We start from the raw sequence: 18528 nt of genomic DNA on the forward strand, positions 1-18528 counted from the left end.
CAGCTCAGAAAAAAGCCAAACCATTATTATTCGTTTGAAAACTCCAGGATGCCGGCAACCTGAGTCCATTTGCACTGACTTTAAGCACCCATGCCATATAGCATAAACTCTAAGCAAACGAACAATAGCGGCAGACCCACTTAGCGGAGTCCTCGCTAAGTCCGCTACTAATGGCCACTCAAAAGACACTTAAAGTTATTTAGTTGCGGCATTTAAGCGGCAACTAGCGAAGGAGACGGCGAGTGTTGGGAGAAAGAGTTGACAACAAAGTTGCGTGTTTGGGGCAGGCAGCATGCAAATGTTTTTGTGCGAAGTCAGTAGTAAAATAAGTTGCGTTTAATGACATTGTTGCGATATTTTTGTTCCTTCTTCCTAGTAGTTCCCCTCCGGGACTCTAGGCTCCCAAATTGCCCCCTGCACTTTGCCTAAAGTGCAAAAATGTTTCCGCCATTTGGCTAAAATGCAGCGAATGGCCACGCCAACTGCACACATGCGTTGACATTGCTTATTATGTGCCCCAAAGCTTGGACCGTCCCCCAGTACCTCCCCACTAACAAGTTTTGATGCTAAACCCAGATTAGACCCTTGCGTTTTGCACTCGTAAAACTCGACATTTTATGACTTTTGCCATTTCCTCGGTGTCCTTTTTGTCCTCCCCACCTAAACTGTGCACCCCGCGCTGTATTTCTTATCAAGATTTTGTAGTTACTTTATAATTTTCATTTCATTTTAAAGTTTCTCAGCGCCCTTGACTCCTCCTGGGCTCCTGCATCTGGTTGTCCCCTATTTGCCGTATATTTTGATGCAACTTATTTTGCCCTGCCCGTATTTTGTGGCTTTCTACAGTCTCTCTGCCCGTTTTTCAAGTACTAGGGAGTGACCCGACCCGGCATGAGTTACCATTTGCAATTTATTGTTGTGGAGGAGACTGTAGGAGAAAGAAGGACCGGCTTCTTCCTTTCCAGTGATGAAGGCCACTTAAATACTCCGCTTGGTTGGGAGCACGCAAAAGGAATTTTCGGTCTATTTGAATGGACTTTTGGGGCGCCAAAAAATCAAGATAAATAACCGTAAACTAAATAAATCTTTAAAGAAATATACTTAAACTAATATTATTTTGTAATTATATGAATGTGATTATGTTGTAAGTAAGATGTTGAATAAGTAAGATGTTGAATATTTTTAAGGGATTCAGCTTCCACAAAAGGTGCTCAATTTCCGCAGGGACTGCTTGTGAATATGAAAGGACGTCGTTTCGCAGGATTGCGGGCGTGGAGTCTTTGGCTTTAACCTCAGACGTATCTGCCATGATTTCTCCCCCGCTTGAGAGTTTCATTTCCTTCGCTTCGTTTATCGCATCAGGGAGTTTGCTGCTGCTTGTTGCGGTTGCCACTCGGAGAATCCCATTAAGAGGAAGCTCATCTCCTGCTGCACATGCAGCTCCTGCCATTTGACGCACTCGCCGGTGCGGTGTGTGTACCCAGATGAGAGATAACAAAGTAGCCGAGAAACACCTGGCTGGGTAATTACCTCGACCGCCGCCCAAGCTTTACGGCTCCTGTAACCGGCCCTTTTGGCGAAGTAATCCTTCGTAAGAACGGGTGGGAGAAGGCCATAAATTGAGGAAAGCATGTGTCCAGCGGCAAACAAAAGACAGCATTGCACGTGACATTTATATGATAGTGTAAACACATCATTTGCGCCATTATACAGCACACTAGCAGTGTCGCTGGCTAAAAGTTTTGAAATCTATTCCCATTATGTTTGCTATGCCGGGGAACTGCTGGCGAAGGACAAACAGTTGGGGTTTCTTTTGAGCGCGCAAAAAGAAAACTTTCTAGATAAATGTGACAGAAGACATTGGAGCAGGAAAGAACTCGGTGCACACAATCAACTGGCAGCAAGTGCAGGAAGACCAACTTGGCCCGAAAGAGGCGGTCGGCAAAAAGGGGGAGTGGCACCGGGGCACGGGATCTTCTGCTGATGGGCACTGCAGGAAGCAATCAGTAAGGACACTATCTCAGCTAAATTTCAATGCTCGCCGCCCAGCAATGTTTGTCTTCAGCCAGTCATTCATTTCTCCCCCCATTCGACCATTCATCCTGGCCAACATAGATACTCACACACAATCGTAGGGCCATCGGACACAGACTCCCATATGGAAGCTACTCCGACAGAAGGACAAACAGGCTGGCCGTCTTATCTAATGTGAAAGGTTCATTGGTTTTACTTTTCTATCAAAGTAATAAGCTGGAAATGTTTTCCCTACCCTGCACCACAATCCTTCACGAATGGCAACGTGGCTAAAACAGAGAAGGATGTGAAGATGCACAGAAAAATAGTTTGGGGTCTTACTATATATACCTATTACTTGTAATGTAATTTATTAGCCTGAAAATTATTATACAACTTACTACTAAAAAGCTATATTTTTAATGCTTTGATATATATATATATTATTATATATAATATTATTATATATATATTATTTTCTAATTGAACTCTTAAAATAAATTGTATAATTACATTTTGTCATTCGTATCATGTTCTAATTGAATTAAACGTTTATTTTTTGGTACTTATGGACGGATACAGTTTTTGTTTTGCAAGTGTGAAATAAAAGTCGGACGACCCAACAACAAGCAGACTCAGAGACAGTCTGAAGTAAGGTTTGTCTGCATTTGAAGGGGAAGGAGGTGAAAAAATTCAATGAAATTGCACACTTGCACACTTGCGTTTCCGCTTGGCCTGTCATACAGGAAAAACAGGAAAAGGACATCCACATCCAGCATCCACAAGCTCGCATCATTGATGACACACCTGCATCTCGCCCTGTTCGAGGACACGCAGATTGAAATTGAAGGGGCTCTTCGGAAGCTTCAAAGTTTATACTCTTAATTCATTTTGTTGTAAATTGTTTTTGTGGCAATCGAGTTTACAAAAATTTCGGAGGAATCAAATTGGGCAGTTTCCATGGAGTTCTGGGAAAAAATGTTGATATAAGTAAACCTAACGAACAAATCCGTCTTTCAACATGGGAATGTATAATCACACGGGTCAGATGTTAGCAAGTGAGTTGGCTTACATAAAAGTAGAAAATAGTAGAAGCAAGCACAATACGATGGTTTCAAATTTGAGTTCAAAGGCTAATCATCCAACAGGGTCATTATGTAGGCATTTTCGCCACTCATGATATTTTAATTGGCACATATCAATATTGCCAACTGTTGTTCATTATATTCATGCTTATGTCTGGAATGTCTCAAACAGAGTAATCAGTAAATTACCGGTGAAAATATATAACTATATCTGAGCGAGCGTCGTATACAAGAAAAGCAGTTGAAATCGAGCTTGTTAAATTCACAAATTACACAAATATTTGTGCTCATCTGTGCATTATATAGTATATTTAACTGGCGCTGTCTGCGTCCTCCAGGCACTCGAGAATGTCCAGGGATATTAACGACTTAGAGTGTGGAGGCAGAAAATTGATTTGTAATTGTCAGCAGATAGTCGCCCAGTCTCGAATTCAAATGTCTGGCAATGAGATTGTTAATTACCTGTCAACGGTCAAGATGTGTCCATCTCGCAGACGAATCCAGGACACAGATTTGTTGCCCAGCTGTTTGACCTGTGGGAATAAAACAAACAAATTGGTTTATAAATGAGATTGAGGTTGATCAAATATTTACTCTACCAGATAGTGATTTAAATAAAAATTCGCTATGAAAAACTAATGGAAAAAACAGATGTGAATAAGCTTTATAAAGTTGTCAGTATATGACAATGATTTTATACAGCCAGATAAATTCACCTTACAGCGCTTTATATTTCGGATTTTTATAGCGTTTAATAGTTTAAGGAAGTGAACTGCTATTTTGTTATATTACGTTATAAATTATTTGAAATTATACATGCTTTGCAAGATTATTTGTTTACGGCCAAATTCATTTTGGTGGAAAGTGCCATTTGCCAATATTGCATTTTGCCGGTAGAAGCTGTAGCAGCTTAGAGAAGGACCCCAACCGAGATTAAACACCCCATCTTCGGTGTAGACCGTCCGCTCCATTAACGATAAGGACAACCTCCGGTGACTAGACAGTCCACACGGGAATTGCTCAACAAGTGGAAGAGAAATGTCAAAGTGCCGGCGCACACAGAGGCAAGTAAAATACTGCAACCGAGTGTAGATGGGGCCAGGAGTTGGTAAGTGGGATCCAGAGGCTGCCCACTGAAACTACATTGAAATGTAATTAAATACCGAAATGAACATGAAACCCGGCCGACAGATGGACAAGCGCAGGAGCCGCCGAGGCTCAGAAGTAGGGGCATCTGCATGGGCAATGGCATGTTTCAGATATTATCGAAATGTGTCGTAGTTAGTAAATCTAAAATGCATTTATAGGCGCACGCAGACCACCATCCTGTTTGCACTGAAACGATTTTGTCCATTCAACACTTTGGTCCTGGTTTGGTTGGGGACTCTGGTTAGTTGGTGGCTAGTTGCAGTCCTCTGCCTTCCATAGATCTCCATAATATGTATAGGTGCTGTCGCCGCCCTGTAATTCCGTTGTAACGATCTCATTAGGAGCTCGTTACATGCGTTGCATTTAATTGGCCTCAGCCTGTACAGCAGTACAGGCGGATAGCTAATTTAGTTTGGGGAAAATTCCGATTCCGAGATTACTTTTGATTGCAACGGCATCAAGAATCAGTCCAACTGCAACTCTACTCGATTGAAGTGCCCATTCTTTGGGCGGACAAAAGTTAAGCTCCGACAATTACAAATAAGCTGCTGCTTGGAATATTTCAAATAAGCCATTTACCCCAAAAGGATGTTCTACTCCACCTGATGTCATCGAATGTCCGGACAAGTGAGGCCAATTTGAAAAGAAGCGGACCGAAGAGCAATCTTTAGCTGTCTCCTGTCCTCGTCCACAACCTCGTCTTTTGCTCCTGCTGCTGCTCCAGTGTCCCTCCTGGCTAAGAGGACTCACTCAACTGTGGCACTTAATACAGCATTTGAACAGAGAATGGAGTGAAAGGCTCCCGGAGAATGGAGACCGGCGAAAGGAGCGTCGAATAAACTGGGCGTGTCATCCTGGACGGGCATAAAGTGTAAAGCCAACGACGAATAATTGACGAAAATTGAGATGCGAGCCTTATACTTTTCATTCCTGGATCGGGAAATGATGGCTGGTCTGGTGGAGGTATGTTGGATGCGGGAGGTGGTTGCTGGTAGGAGGAGTCTAGGCTGTTGGTTGCTGAACTTAATTGACCATGACAACAAGAAATTAGCATTGCCCTTCTGGAAAATTACAGAACACAGGCCGCACTTCCTCCCCATCACATCACGTATTAAATATTTCAGCCGCGAATAATGCGAGTTTTCCAATGGTTTGTTCTTTACCTGGAATTTGAGCTCTAAAATGGTTGTATTCAGGGAATAATTTTGCCTTCGAATGAGTTGCAAAAGCCCCTAAGACAGCTTGGCAAATTGGATGATTTCAGCTTAAATTTAATCTGTCTGTTTTTGTAACGAAAAGTAATATATCTTCCTTGCTTAGTCTTTACTCTCAGAGGGCATATTGATAACAATAATGTTGGTTCTGCCGGCAATCTACACATTTTGTGTTTGTATTTCCCATAATCTTCAAACAAATGCCTGAAGTATTTTGAAACACGATCACACCTGCCCCAAAGCCCAAATTAAATAAATACTGAATAATTAGCAACACCTTGCCATTGGCAAATTGGTCACGTAACGTGGATGACCTAGACTCCGAAAACTTGGCACCAATTGCGATGCCATAAAACTAATTTGCTGAAATTTAATTTTCACTTTTCGTTTATGCTAAATAAAATATTTACAACTTGTAAGCAAACAATTTGCCCGAATGCGTGCCCCTGGCACTTTCCTTTTCCCCACGCCCACGCCCCTGACCCTGACCCCTATTCCCCTGATCTTCCCATTGGCCTTTAAACACCTGCGCAAACAGTGGGAAAGCGTGTGAGAAATCGCCTGAGAGCGCCTTGGCCACGTTTGTTTGGCACTTGCTTTTGAGCCTTGCGTTAAATACACAGGCTGCGGTCGCACCTCCTCGGCCTGGCGCCATCCTCGTGAAGCGCCCCTAAAAATGTTCCGGGCATCCCACAAATATTTGCGCAATAAAATTTAATGGGTTTTCTATGTGGACCTCAGGCAGGTCACGGTGATGAGGGCAGTCACAACAACAATAGTGGTAATAATTACAAATAAAAACACGCACGCACCTCCGCAAAACAGCACGCAACTTTGTTTGCAAATGTACAGGTGAAGTCCCCTACGGCGAACGAAGAGTGTGGCACCGGAATAATAAAGCTTTGGTGGTTAGCCCGAACTTTCGAACTCTTGCAGATATTTATAACCACGTTCTGTGCAATATTTCTGTCGTTTACAAAATAAAAATGAATTATGTTTACACTAAACTATTACCTAAAAAAATTAAACACAAGTTTTGTGGATGTTAACTTTAACATTACGAATATTATAAAGGGTACCTAAATTTTTTTTTTTTAATGATAATCTCGGCATATTGTAGTCCACGTAAATTTCAAGTTTAAGCATTAAATTACTATATTATGAAATGTATGTATTTCCGGTATTAAACATACAATTACGTTTTTAGTTCAGTTGGGGGTAGGCAATGACGACTGTACGCGCAATAAAAATGAAAATATCGCAGTAATTATGAATTTATTTCTCTGCAGCTTTAGCTCGTTATGCTTGGCAAATTGAGATGGGCTGTGGGATGGAGATGAAATGGTTTAGCTGAAGCAGCACTCACCCGACAGGGCAGATACGCGTGTGTCCCGATCTGAGTGGTCACATTGGAAGTGGCGTAGCCATCCAGATAGGGCTCCACGAGTCCCGATGTCGCCGACAGTGCGGATGCCTCCGGCAGAAGCGAGGACACTTGAGCCAAGCTGGAGAACGCGGTCGCCGATGATGGGTCGCCGCTCTCATCGGAGCTGATGGCCGTGGAGGCTGCCGATGCCGACGATGTCCCTGCTCCTTCTGATGTTTCTGCTCCTGGTCCAGATGCCCTCCCGCCTGCCGCCTCCGCCGACGTCTGTGTGTGCGATGCTAGAATTGATTTGGGGGCGGCCCAGAGAAAGAGGAAAGTGGATTTCTTGTTAATCGAAATGACAATTTTGGGCTTCGATTTCACCAAAGCACATGTCACGTACATGGCGCTACTGGTTCGGGTGTTTGTATTCGGGAGGAGGGCGTTTTGGGTGGTCCGTGTTAGTTGATTGGGTATTAAAGCTGGAGGCAAACATCGACCTTTAATTTGCATGCATTTGAACATGTCTACATGGAAGGAGGGAAATACAGGTTAAACTCGCGCTGAACATTGCTTGAATTTAAGTGTTTTGGGGAGTGGATGAACAAATCGCAGTTTCTTTGCCTAATAAAATGCATTAAATCTATAAGCATCCCTTCAGGTATATTTCTTAAATACCATTAAAGCTATTGAAGGCGAACTTGTGTTTGCACGGTTCCTCAGTTTCACTAACTAAATGGTTCCTTCTTATCGCCTTGGCACACAAAGTGCAAATATGAAGCCCGCAGGGACAAGTTAAGATCATTTAACTGAATTGTGGCAAATGAGTGTATGGTGTTTAAGTCAGATCCACACAAAACCGCCAAGTCAGGAGCAGACGAAGAAGGAGGTCAAACCACAGTGGACGTTCAGTGGGCGGTGACCACCTCTGCATCTGATGGCCCGAACTGCGGCTTCCTTTCCCTTCCGAGCTTTAGATACACACTCGTACTTGTGTGTTTGGCAAGTGCCAGTTTTCTGTTTCAAATGAATCAATGGCCTTTAAGTGGCTGGCGGGAGACAACGTCACCATCATGATTTTCACACCACAGGAAAGTTTTTTAATGAATGCCGTTCATTAAAATTGATTGTTGTTTGGTGGGTTGACAGCGGACCCTATGCTTCAACTCCCTGTTCTCGCAAATACCGTCCCACGTCCAAGGGACGTAGCCATCTAGATGAGCTGGCAGAACGCGGAAGGTCCGCTAAAACGCATGCTATTTGCTGAATTGCCAATTAACTGGCAATTTCGGCTGAACCAAACCGAACCGAACCAGACCCCTCGAATCGCCCTTACTCCTAAGCAAAACAATTGATTTCATGCCTCTGGGCCTTTATTTCTGCCCGATGACTGAACAATATTTTCGGTATAACATTACATTTCTGGCGGGAGTTGAAAGAAAACGGTTTTCGATTTTTGACTTTGACATAATTGCGCCTGTCGCTGTCAGCTTGATATTTTTCATAAATTGAGGAATCGGATCGTAAGTCGATTAACAGTCTATTAAAGATAGCTTTTATATGTATATATTCTAATATATAAATATTGTAATATATAATAAGTAAATATCAATGTGGAAACAAATACAAACATTTACTGGTATTCGAATACACAAAAAATTTAGGACACATGTTCAAATTTGCTCCTCAATTCTTTAAAGCACCTAGAAGTTGACTGACGCATAATGGAACGATGGCCAATATATCAGCACTGCCAAATTGATCGACAAGGACGTGTGTGCATGTGTAAATCGTTCAAATAGGTACCACACCCGCATAGCCATGGCAAAATTTGTGCTCCAATTAAAACGACGAATGTAGCGTAAAATCATTTCGAGTTTGACAACTTGCACGTCAATTTAATTGGTGCGAGCCCTTGATGGCCAAAAAGGTGGCAGTGACAGTGACAGTGGCAGTGGCAGTGCGTTGCTCCGTATGCATAGCTGAAATCAGCAATCATTTCATCTATGCCTATTTTTTGCCCCTCAGGATGACACATCTGCCCCATTGCTCCTTAAACTCCCCGAACCCCCGATTGCCACCACCAGCAAGGGAACACAGCCACGGCAACAGCCGGAAAAAAGGGAAATAGTCAGGGAGCTGGGGGAATTGGGTGGCGGAGGGCGGTGGCGTAATTGACAAAAGGTTTCATGCATTCAATGCCACTGCCAGGCTCGTTGTCGCCCTCTGACAAATACAGCGCCCAACTGATGCCTCGACACTCCCGGCCAAGTTGTAGGACCCGACCAGAAGGACATGCCCGCTGGCAACCCACACTATCACACTCACACACATTCACTCACTCACAATCAGCGCAATCGACACGCAAAAATTGGAGAGAAACGCGCTGAAAAGATCAAAGCCATTCAATTGTCAGCGTCGTCAGCTAGAGAGGCTCCTCGAATGCGGAGGCGGATGTGGGTGTGGATGTGGATGTGGATGTGGCGATGGATTTCGGGGGTGGTGATTTGTCAAAGCAACCAGCTTAAGGCTACCGCCTCCCGGTTGCCGCCCAAATGTTTAGCTCAACTTTAACCAAATAAAACAGATGCCAGAAATTCGCTTAGTTTGCATTTCCGCACGAAGCTGTTGATTAACGTATAGGGTGGGGGGAGACGAAGGATCCCAATCAGGGAAACTGACAATAAAAATGAAAACAAGGACGACGTTTTGAATCGTCTCTTTGCTGAGCTAGTCTCTGCACAGATTTATTAATCTCTTTACAGAATCTATCAAATTCATATTTTATACGTGGCGTATGCGTAATATGACAGAACCAAAAATATATTAGCTAAAAGAAAGTCTATGAGAAGTAACTTTCAGTCGTCCCACGAAAGTCTAACAATTAAGTGATTGTTTTAAAAAAGTGTGTTTAAAACTTAAAATTTTACTATGTCTTAATTTCTATGTCTTAAGTCTTAAATTTAGATGGCGAGGACTTCTTTTGAAGTGAAATTTGAAATTTATAAGGAACACAATTCCATCAGACATATGATAACTTTTTACATTGATCTAGATATTCATGATTTAATTTAAGCTGGGTGGTATGCCACGTAGTTTACACATATGTTTTTTTTGTGGACTGAATAATGCGAACTTTAATTTAGTTTAAATGCGAAATTTCAGGTAATCATCTAAGCACAAAGTATATTCTAGAAAAGTTTGTAAGAATATGCGAAATTAAAATGATCTACCTCTACCTCCAATTAATCCTAGTTATTTTGAAGTAATTTGACATTTTGCCTTAAAACTCAAACGGAAATGTCAGCAGAAACTCATTTTGTAGGTAAATAGTCACACAGACACACACAAATCAAATTCAAGCCCCGGGCTCGAGATCTCTGACGGGTTCAAGGTGAGTGGACATCTATCGCGCTCTTGGCCATCTTCCACTTAATACGTACTCCCACTAACAGCACGAATCGAAGATGTGCAGCCCCTGCTGTGGATCCTGCTGCGGACCTTGCTGCTCTCCCTGCTGCAGCCCTTGCTGCCCACCGTGCTGCAATGACTGCTGCGGGTCCTGCTGCAGTCCGTGCTGCGGACCCTGTTGCAGCCCCTGCTGCGGACCCTGCTGCAGCCCCTGCTGCAGTCCCTGCTGCAGCCCCTGCTGCACGCCTTGCTGCACGCCGTGCTGCAAGTGTTGCACACCCTGCTGCGTGCCGTGTTGCACACCCTGCTGCACCCCCTGCTGCACTCCCTGTTGCACCCCTTGCTGCACTCCGTGCTGTAGTCCGTGCTGCAGCCCCTGCTGCTCCCCTTGCGGCGGGTCAAAGTGCAAGTGATCCACGGAAGCGAATTCGGATTCGGAGGCGGGAGCCAGTCGCAAATGCCACCACAAGTTCGTTGAGCTTGCTGGAGAGCCGTCGGAAACCTTGCTATTACCAGCTAAGGCAATCATACACACGAAAAGTCAACGGCAGAGCAAAGTTTTGGGGCCCCCGAGAACGTGGAGGAAGTGGAACCATCTGCTCCCGGGGCCATGTTAATGAAGACACAGATTAGACAGCGGGCCCAGGTAAAACTTGGTCATCCCCAACTTATGCCAGTTAGTGCTGTGTAAAGTTTTTGGCCTCTTCCAAAAATTAATTAAAATCAGTTTCAACCTATGTGACACGAGCACACTTACAAAAGAAATTACATTACATGCCAAGCTGAGTCAACTACATGTCTACGAACTCTGAATGTAAACTTACAGGGGAAAAGTAATTATTCTAAAGGACGTTTCTAATAGTAATATCAAAACTTACTGAAAACTTTATTTGTTAGCGGGGTTTCAGTGTCTTCGACTTCTTCTCTTTACTAATTTCTGCGTCTTATCACAACTTACAGATAGTGCCATCAAGTTTTGATTTCTGCGACTAGAATCGCAGTAACAGTTAAGTAAATAGTAAATATATATATTACGGCTTAAAAATACCAAAATTGCTTGTTGTATTCAAGGAGTAAAGGGAATTCGAGCAGACTTTTCAAAAATGTGTCCTTCCCGGAAGTTATTTACACCCAGATGGCGACAGCTGACACAACTTTGCATACTTTAATTAAACATTTTACAACACATTCGTGCAGGCAAATTGGATCCTCGTTAAATGTTTCAGAACATAGCCTGCAGTCCTGGGCTACGAGTAAAAATAACTTGTGATATGCAGCTGCGGCAGTTGTTTAATCATTTCACTCGAAATGCTTCCAGGCCCGCAGGCCATGGGTTTCCTTTTTCTGTAGTTTTCCCTGGCGATGTGAACTTAATTAGGGTTAATTAATACTAGAAAAACACACAGGTACGCAAAACGACCTATTGACAAAGGGCAATTGGAGTGCTTAAGGAGCATATATTGCTCGCACTCGTAGGAACAAGTGACCCTGGTCTCTGACGCATCGAGGATCTCGTCCCTGCGACAGGAAATGAGTTTTTAAAGGCCGGAAGGCAGCAATTATAGCAGTCGCTTTGTGTGGACTGTTAATTGGTCTGGGAATCGACGAGGCCGACGACTTTACGATATTTCATAAATTGCAATTTTACGATGCCTCAAAATTGAGCCCGAACTGCAGACTCAACCTTGAGATTTGCATGTCCTGGTTGTCCTTTCCGATCGTATCCCTGGGCCACATTTCCCCTGCTGCTGATTGTGTACTTTGTGAGTGTCGACGTCATGTAACGTGGCAAATCCAATTTGGCCACGCCCATTGGGTGAAAAGGAGCAGCAGCAGAAGCCCTCCGCCTGCTCAATAAACCAAAAGAAATTTTCTCTCAGAGGAACGACCAAAAAGGTCTGCCTTTGGCAAATTTGTTATTGGTCTGGTTGGTGTAGCATTCTTTGAGGCGCAGCCAAAGAAATTGGATGAGGCAAGGTGCCAGCAGAGGTTCATCCTGTGTACAGGTAAATATTTGCCCTTGTATGACCCAGGGCTCAGTAAGTTGCACTAAAACCGCTTCGAGGCCTTGAGATGCATTAAATACAGACAGATTGGGTTTTAAGCAAATTCGCCATCCAGCAAAATTGTCATTATCAAAATACGGAATCAAAGCCAATTTTGTATGGCATTCCATTTAAGCCGTGAATCGTTCTCGGTCATGTCATTTTCCACCTTTTGTCAATTTGTCAGTAAATATTTAATATGTTCGCCGTTACTCGAAGAGTAAAAGGGTATACTAGATTCCAGAGACTAGACGCAGCTCAAGTTTGTTTCCAAAAATTTTCACCCCCTTCTAACGCCCACAATCCGCCCAACACGGTCACACTTGGCCACACTTTTGAAAAATGTATATATTTTTTATTTTATTATTTTTTCCGCAACTTCTATCAATATGCCAGAAAAATTTTTAAATTTCACGTTTGCTCTTCCACCAGCAGAGTAACGGGTATTTGATAGTCGGGTAACTCGACGATAGTGGCTTCTCTTGTTAATTATGCATTACACAAACATGACGGCCAATATCTAGAATGCTTGCTGCAATAATATTAAGCCAGTTGTCCTAATTTTAATGCATAAATAAATATTTGTGTTAAAATGAAAAAACCGCAGACCCAACACACGAATCCTGCATTATATTTACTAAACAAACGTAGGTGCTGGAAAGAGCTGACAGGCATTAGATGTCGTTTAATAAACCCTAATAGTCTGTGGTGACTATCAAAAACACACTTTTTGGACCGCCCGCTTTCCGTTGTTAAATTTTCCCATTTTCCACCTATCAATTATGCACCGTGGTCGGTGGGCAAGGGGCAGGGGGATTCGTTTTTATATTATTATTTGCTTTGCAACGAAAACTGTCAGGAATGACCGCAAATGTAAGTGGCGTTGGCTGGTGGAAAATGCTTTTCCGGGCGTTTCAGTTGCATTTATCGGTTTGACATTTCCAGTTTGTTAACTCACCATCAATACGAGATATTTTATGACACAGAATATATGTAATAGAATAACAACCATGGCAGTTTTTCATCTTTCTAATTGAAATTTACCGATAGACTCGAAATCAGAACAAATATTTTTTCACCAAAGCCCCAATTAAATGGGTCTGATAATGCGTTTGACCTTTCAAGCGTTAGCTGATTGGTTTCTGCTCTTAGCACATACATACATATATGGTGTGGCAAATAAGTGTACTACCTTTTCTAAAATAATGTATGGTTTTTTACCAAGCTATTATTTTTTTGTTTAGGTCTCTGGAAAAACATGCCTAATTAATATTAGCTTTGAGTATTCACTCAAATAAACTTGACAAAAACTTCAAAAAAAATTTCAAGGTAAATTCATATTTACCCTCCATACCCATTAATTTGCTTTGAATAATTAATTTATTTGTCATGTAAATGAATTTACGTTCATGAAATATCTAAGCTTGACTTCCCATGTCATTATATTACTATTATATATATATTTTTATTAACATCGTAATTGCCTAGGCGATCGAATTGGACATATGTATGTACATACATATATGTACATACAAACTTTACTCCAATAAATTAATAAATGCAAAATACGAAAATGTACGCATAAATAGTTATATAGTTTGCGATTTATCTCCCAATTAGTAATATTAATTAGTACATCTGTAGCATATGAAAAACCCTGTGCTAATTCTCTGAAAAAAAAAAACATTTTAAATTTGTCAGACCAAATCCGGCATAAAATGTGGAAACGGAGTGTGTACGTATTCTGTGGGTAATAATTAATGTAACGCTCGTGTGCGGATTTTGCTCGTATGAAGTCATTATACATAGGAGCACATACCACGAATCTGGTGTACATTCAGGGGGAAAGAGTGGAGTATGTGGGTCATGAAACAGCTTGATATCTTTACTGCGCTCTATACCTGTGGCTATGGTTCATCCATCATTAGTTGGACACAAAAAGAAGGATTTTATGATGTGGTAATGGCAGCATAAAGGACTTCACTGCACTGTTGGTGTGCGTGGGAGTATTTTTTATGTTTTATGCCTTTTGAGCAAACAAGTTGGCGTATTTTTGAGCTAAGCTCGCAGACATAAACTGTCGGCTGGCCCCTCCACTCGCCCGCAAACTAAGCCACAACTTCCGCAACGTGTCATTCAAGCCACCCACATCATTACGACCCCCACCATGCACACACACACTCTGCCACGGTCTTGCGCACAGATACCCACTAACACACGTACGGTCAGGACTACTGGCTGTACGTGCTAAGTTGTTATGGCGCTCTACGTAACTCTCTGCTCTGTCGCATAACTTAGTTTTCCACGCTTAATACCGTTTTACGGGCTGCACTTCCCCCACCTCCAAACACCATCCCCACCGTCTGGCCAAGGAAATACTTTAAAACGCATAAAAATTCCGACACGTCGTAACCTCAGTGCTTTTAACAGCTTCTCTCCCGCTCATCGCGATACAGAGCCCAAAGATCCATAGATGACGACCCCAACCCAAAACCCCACTCGCTCACGTATATAAAACTAAACCCAGAGTCAGCAATCAACTGCACTTCCCAGGGACTCTCGCTTTGTTGCAAGTCATGCACATCAAGTGAAGTTCCTGCCACTATATACGGGGTATATTTGGAATACTAGGGTATACTAGCCTTGGCAGAACATTATAAATATTTTGTATATATTTATATGGAATCCTGTGACCGTTTAGCTTCAAATGATATCGCTATGATCTCGCTTCAAGTTCAAGCGGCGGATTACCTGTCTTGGCTATCTCTTCCCATTTCAAGCATTTCGTTTCGATTTGTAGTATTTAACATAAATTAACCCATAAACTAGAAACTAGGTATCCCAGAGTTGAGCTCTTTCATTAGTGCGTTTCAACTTGTTGTTTCTAGCGTGGTGTTGTTATCTAGCGGACGCGGTTGCTCCGTCTGTTCCGCTGCAGTTAACCTGCAAAGTAGCGCAATTTGTTGATAGCAGGTTAAATTTCATTTGCTCGCATACTTTTTAGATATATTTCGCTCCCCGTTTGCTCGTTTTTTGTGAGCCCTCTAATGATGTTGCCAGCAGGACGCGGCCGAGGATGGGAGCAAATAAGATGCATGTGGAAAATGTGGCGCGTCCTAAACACGTTTTGCATGAGGAGTAAACGTAATTGTTTTTTCTGTGTCACAGTCGTTTGTTTGAATAAGGTGGAGCAGAAATGGTGCAGAATTAAATTTTAAACTGAGTTGCCGCCAAGGAAGTGGTAATTTTAACACACTTTCTGCATAATGAGAGACATTTTACAATACAACCTAAGTATTTCATACCACAAAATATAATTTTAATGATAGAGATTAGCTGGGAATGTGATTAAATAATTAGTAATGTAATTCGATTTTAATATTTTCAAATTAATTTCAAACTGAAAAATGTGCAAATATGTATTTTGCACGTACTTCATAGCCCAATACAAATGCATTAGCTTTATGACCTCAAAAATAACCAAGCAGTATGAACTTTGCGCAATGATATTTAAATTTGAATACCCAGCCGACCTGAGCTTCCACACCTCAACCGACGTTGAAATTAATATCACTTTACCCCAATCTGTCCAATTTACCAATAAAACTCTTGAATCTCGGCTCGAAGTGCTTTAAACTGCAATAGGCCAGGTAAAATTGAGTCAGTATTTGAGTGTATCCTGAGCTTCCCGGGTGTTTGTTTGCGAGCTGTGCTTTTTAACTTTTGTATAAAAACAACGAACGCAGCCGGCAGCAGTTGGTGGATGGATGGAAGCAGGATGCAGGTTAGATTCAAGCCAAGGATGCAACTTTCAGCTGCTAAACGAAAATATAAAACACTTAACTCGACTGCAGGGGCGACAATCCTCTCCATTTGTCCCTGGGAGCCCACAGATCCTCCTCTGCCTGGCAACACACACATTCAACTGCACTCTCGTTTTGGAGACTGGCAACAATTTGATGCTACTGAGCGGAGAAGGGGAAGCCTCTCCGCTTTCGGCCGGGCCAACAAACCCAGACACTGCCATCCGCTGCGAATTTAGGTCACTTTTTGGCATCCAACTACAGTGAGCCGGAAGTGCAGAAAATTTGGCCTAAAAATAACATTTATTTGAGTGCATCTCACTGGCGTTCAGTTTAGCGAACTCGATTACGATTACGATTACGACTACGATTATGGGGCGCTTCAATGAACAAATTAACCCAATGAGTTTTTCTCACTTAAAAAGTTAATAGCTAAGAAGGATAGTATACCAAGTGAAGTGGTCGTTTATGCAAAGGTCCTACATTTTGAAACTAATAACATATTTCAGTGGCAGTTTTTTTGGAGGCTAAAAATATGATTTTAAGTCATTGTCTGGCAGGTTTTCGATCTCTTCATTACATATTAAAGAATTTTGAGGGCATCAATGTTAGTCATGTCGAGCTATGTCTTTATTACATTTTCAGCTTATTTAATTATATATATACATCCAATTAAACTGTATTCCTGAGTAGCCAAACACGCCCCACTGTGCCTGCGTTTCGGATCTGGCTTGTGGGGCATTGAAAGCGCGGCTTACAATGACCGACCACAAGCAGCGGGAAGGGACGAAGTGGAAGGACTTCACGTGGCTTTAATAAATAACAGCTGAAGTTTAAATTGCCGTTAGCATAAATTATGAGCAGTTAGAGACGTTGCTTGCATTCACCGAGCGACGCCTTTTTGGCTGCGAAACTTCTTTCAGCAGCTCGTTTCCCTTTCCCCCAGCTCGTTTCCCTCCTTCCTCTCGTGCTCCACTCGCCCCCGTAGCTTTTTTGGCAAGCATCCTGCTGAATGGAGGAACTGGTGCCACTTTTTATGCATTCGACTGTGCATAAGTACGTATATACTTCTATATATTTTTGGCCGGCCAAAAAACACAAGATGAAAAGTTAGCGGCGCAAAGTGAGATTTCAATTTGGCTGGCTCGCGTTTTATGGCGGGGAGGAAACATTGCTGGACTCATAAAGCATTTCCGGCACTCATGAATCGGTTGGGGCCCTCGAGCTTTTGTCCCCACTCCCAGGACTCCGGGACACTACCCCGATATTGTGATGTTTGCAGCTAAAATTGTTTGCTTTCTTTTCCAGGAAAGCCGAAAGCCTTAGAAAATGGAACGCCGTCTTGTGGCTTCCTGCTTCCTGCATCCATTACATCCACCTTTAAGAATACACTGGTCGAGAAGCTTTATCCATGGTACTTTTGAGAAAGCTCAGGCCCTTTTAGAACTCTTTGGCACTTGAGAACAATGATTCGTTCGCTATATATAAAATGTTATTAATTTCTGGGGTACTTTTAACGTTCACAAAAGTTTCGAAATGTTTTCCGTGTAAAAGAAAGCCCAAGACCCAGCTGGGAGCTCATTCACTGCATACTTTACGTTTGCCCGGTTTTGTCTCACTTTCCCAGCATGCTGCAGCAGCGAGTGAGTACACACACATTACATTTCCCTCTCAATTGTTTGGCAGCGAATAAAAGAAAACCCCGAGCCGGGTTAGCTATATCCAAAGCCAGGGTCCAAAGTGGGTTTGTTTGTTGCGGGCTGGTGAGGAAGTGAGTTGGCTCCATGGATTTCATGGAATGCAACGACCATGACAGGGCACATGGCTCAGTAAGGGCTAAGGCATTCCAGTCAAGGGGATGGCTGGCATACTTGTGTGTGCATTCCGCCAAATACATTTGAATGCCAAGTATTCAAAGCAACCCAAACAGGGCTGGGTGCGGGACATCGGCTACCTATCATTCAACGTTAGGGTTCGACACAATCGAATGAATGACAGCACTTAATTTAATGAATATTGAACCAGTTATAGTATCAATGAGATTTAGTTGAATGACAAAGCGCAGACCTAAATGGATCCTATACGAAAAGCATCGAGTCCACAATATGCACATATCCCGTACACAATTTCAACTGGCTGACAGGACACAGCTTCATAAATGGTCGGGCTTAAATAAAGATTTGGTTACCCTAATCGAATAGAATTTACATCTCGATCACTCTGAGCTGTATTGTTTGAAACAAAACATGGGGGGTAAAATATTAATATTTATGTGGGTTTATATGGGTGGGTAATCTACCTATTTGGTCTGTGTCTGTACACCCTTAATCCTCTCCAGTTGATTTGATATTCTCTTAGTTTTGTATTTACACATATTTAAGCCATTAAAATTCCTTTGAATCCTTGAAGTATATTTTAATTATCAAAAGCTAGAGTATTCAA

General features: G+C 42.4%; 1 protein-coding gene and 1 long non-coding RNA gene across 2 annotated transcripts in view; one reads left to right on the forward strand and one right to left on the reverse strand.

Annotated features, from left to right (window-relative positions):
* Positions 1-18528, reverse strand: part of LOC122621254 (hemicentin-2) — a 51822-nt gene that overhangs the window by 10094 nt on the left and 23200 nt on the right. Inside the window, exons 3-4 of the mRNA XM_043799067.1 lie at positions 6828-7126; positions 3561-3631 (exon numbers count right to left, since the gene is read on the reverse strand). Of these exons, the coding sequence (XP_043655002.1) occupies positions 3561-3631; positions 6828-7126 (370 nt within the window). The remainder of the gene's footprint in view (positions 1-3560; positions 3632-6827; positions 7127-18528) is intronic.
* Positions 10092-11111, forward strand: LOC122621256. Its single transcript, XR_006326204.1, has 2 exons — positions 10092-10221; positions 10283-11111. It is a non-coding gene; the product is annotated as an uncharacterized LOC122621256 (long non-coding RNA).

This window comes from Drosophila teissieri, chromosome 3R (assembly GCF_016746235.2).
Source record: "Drosophila teissieri strain GT53w chromosome 3R, Prin_Dtei_1.1, whole genome shotgun sequence".
In the NCBI taxonomy this organism is placed as follows: Eukaryota; Metazoa; Arthropoda; class Insecta; order Diptera; family Drosophilidae; genus Drosophila; species Drosophila teissieri.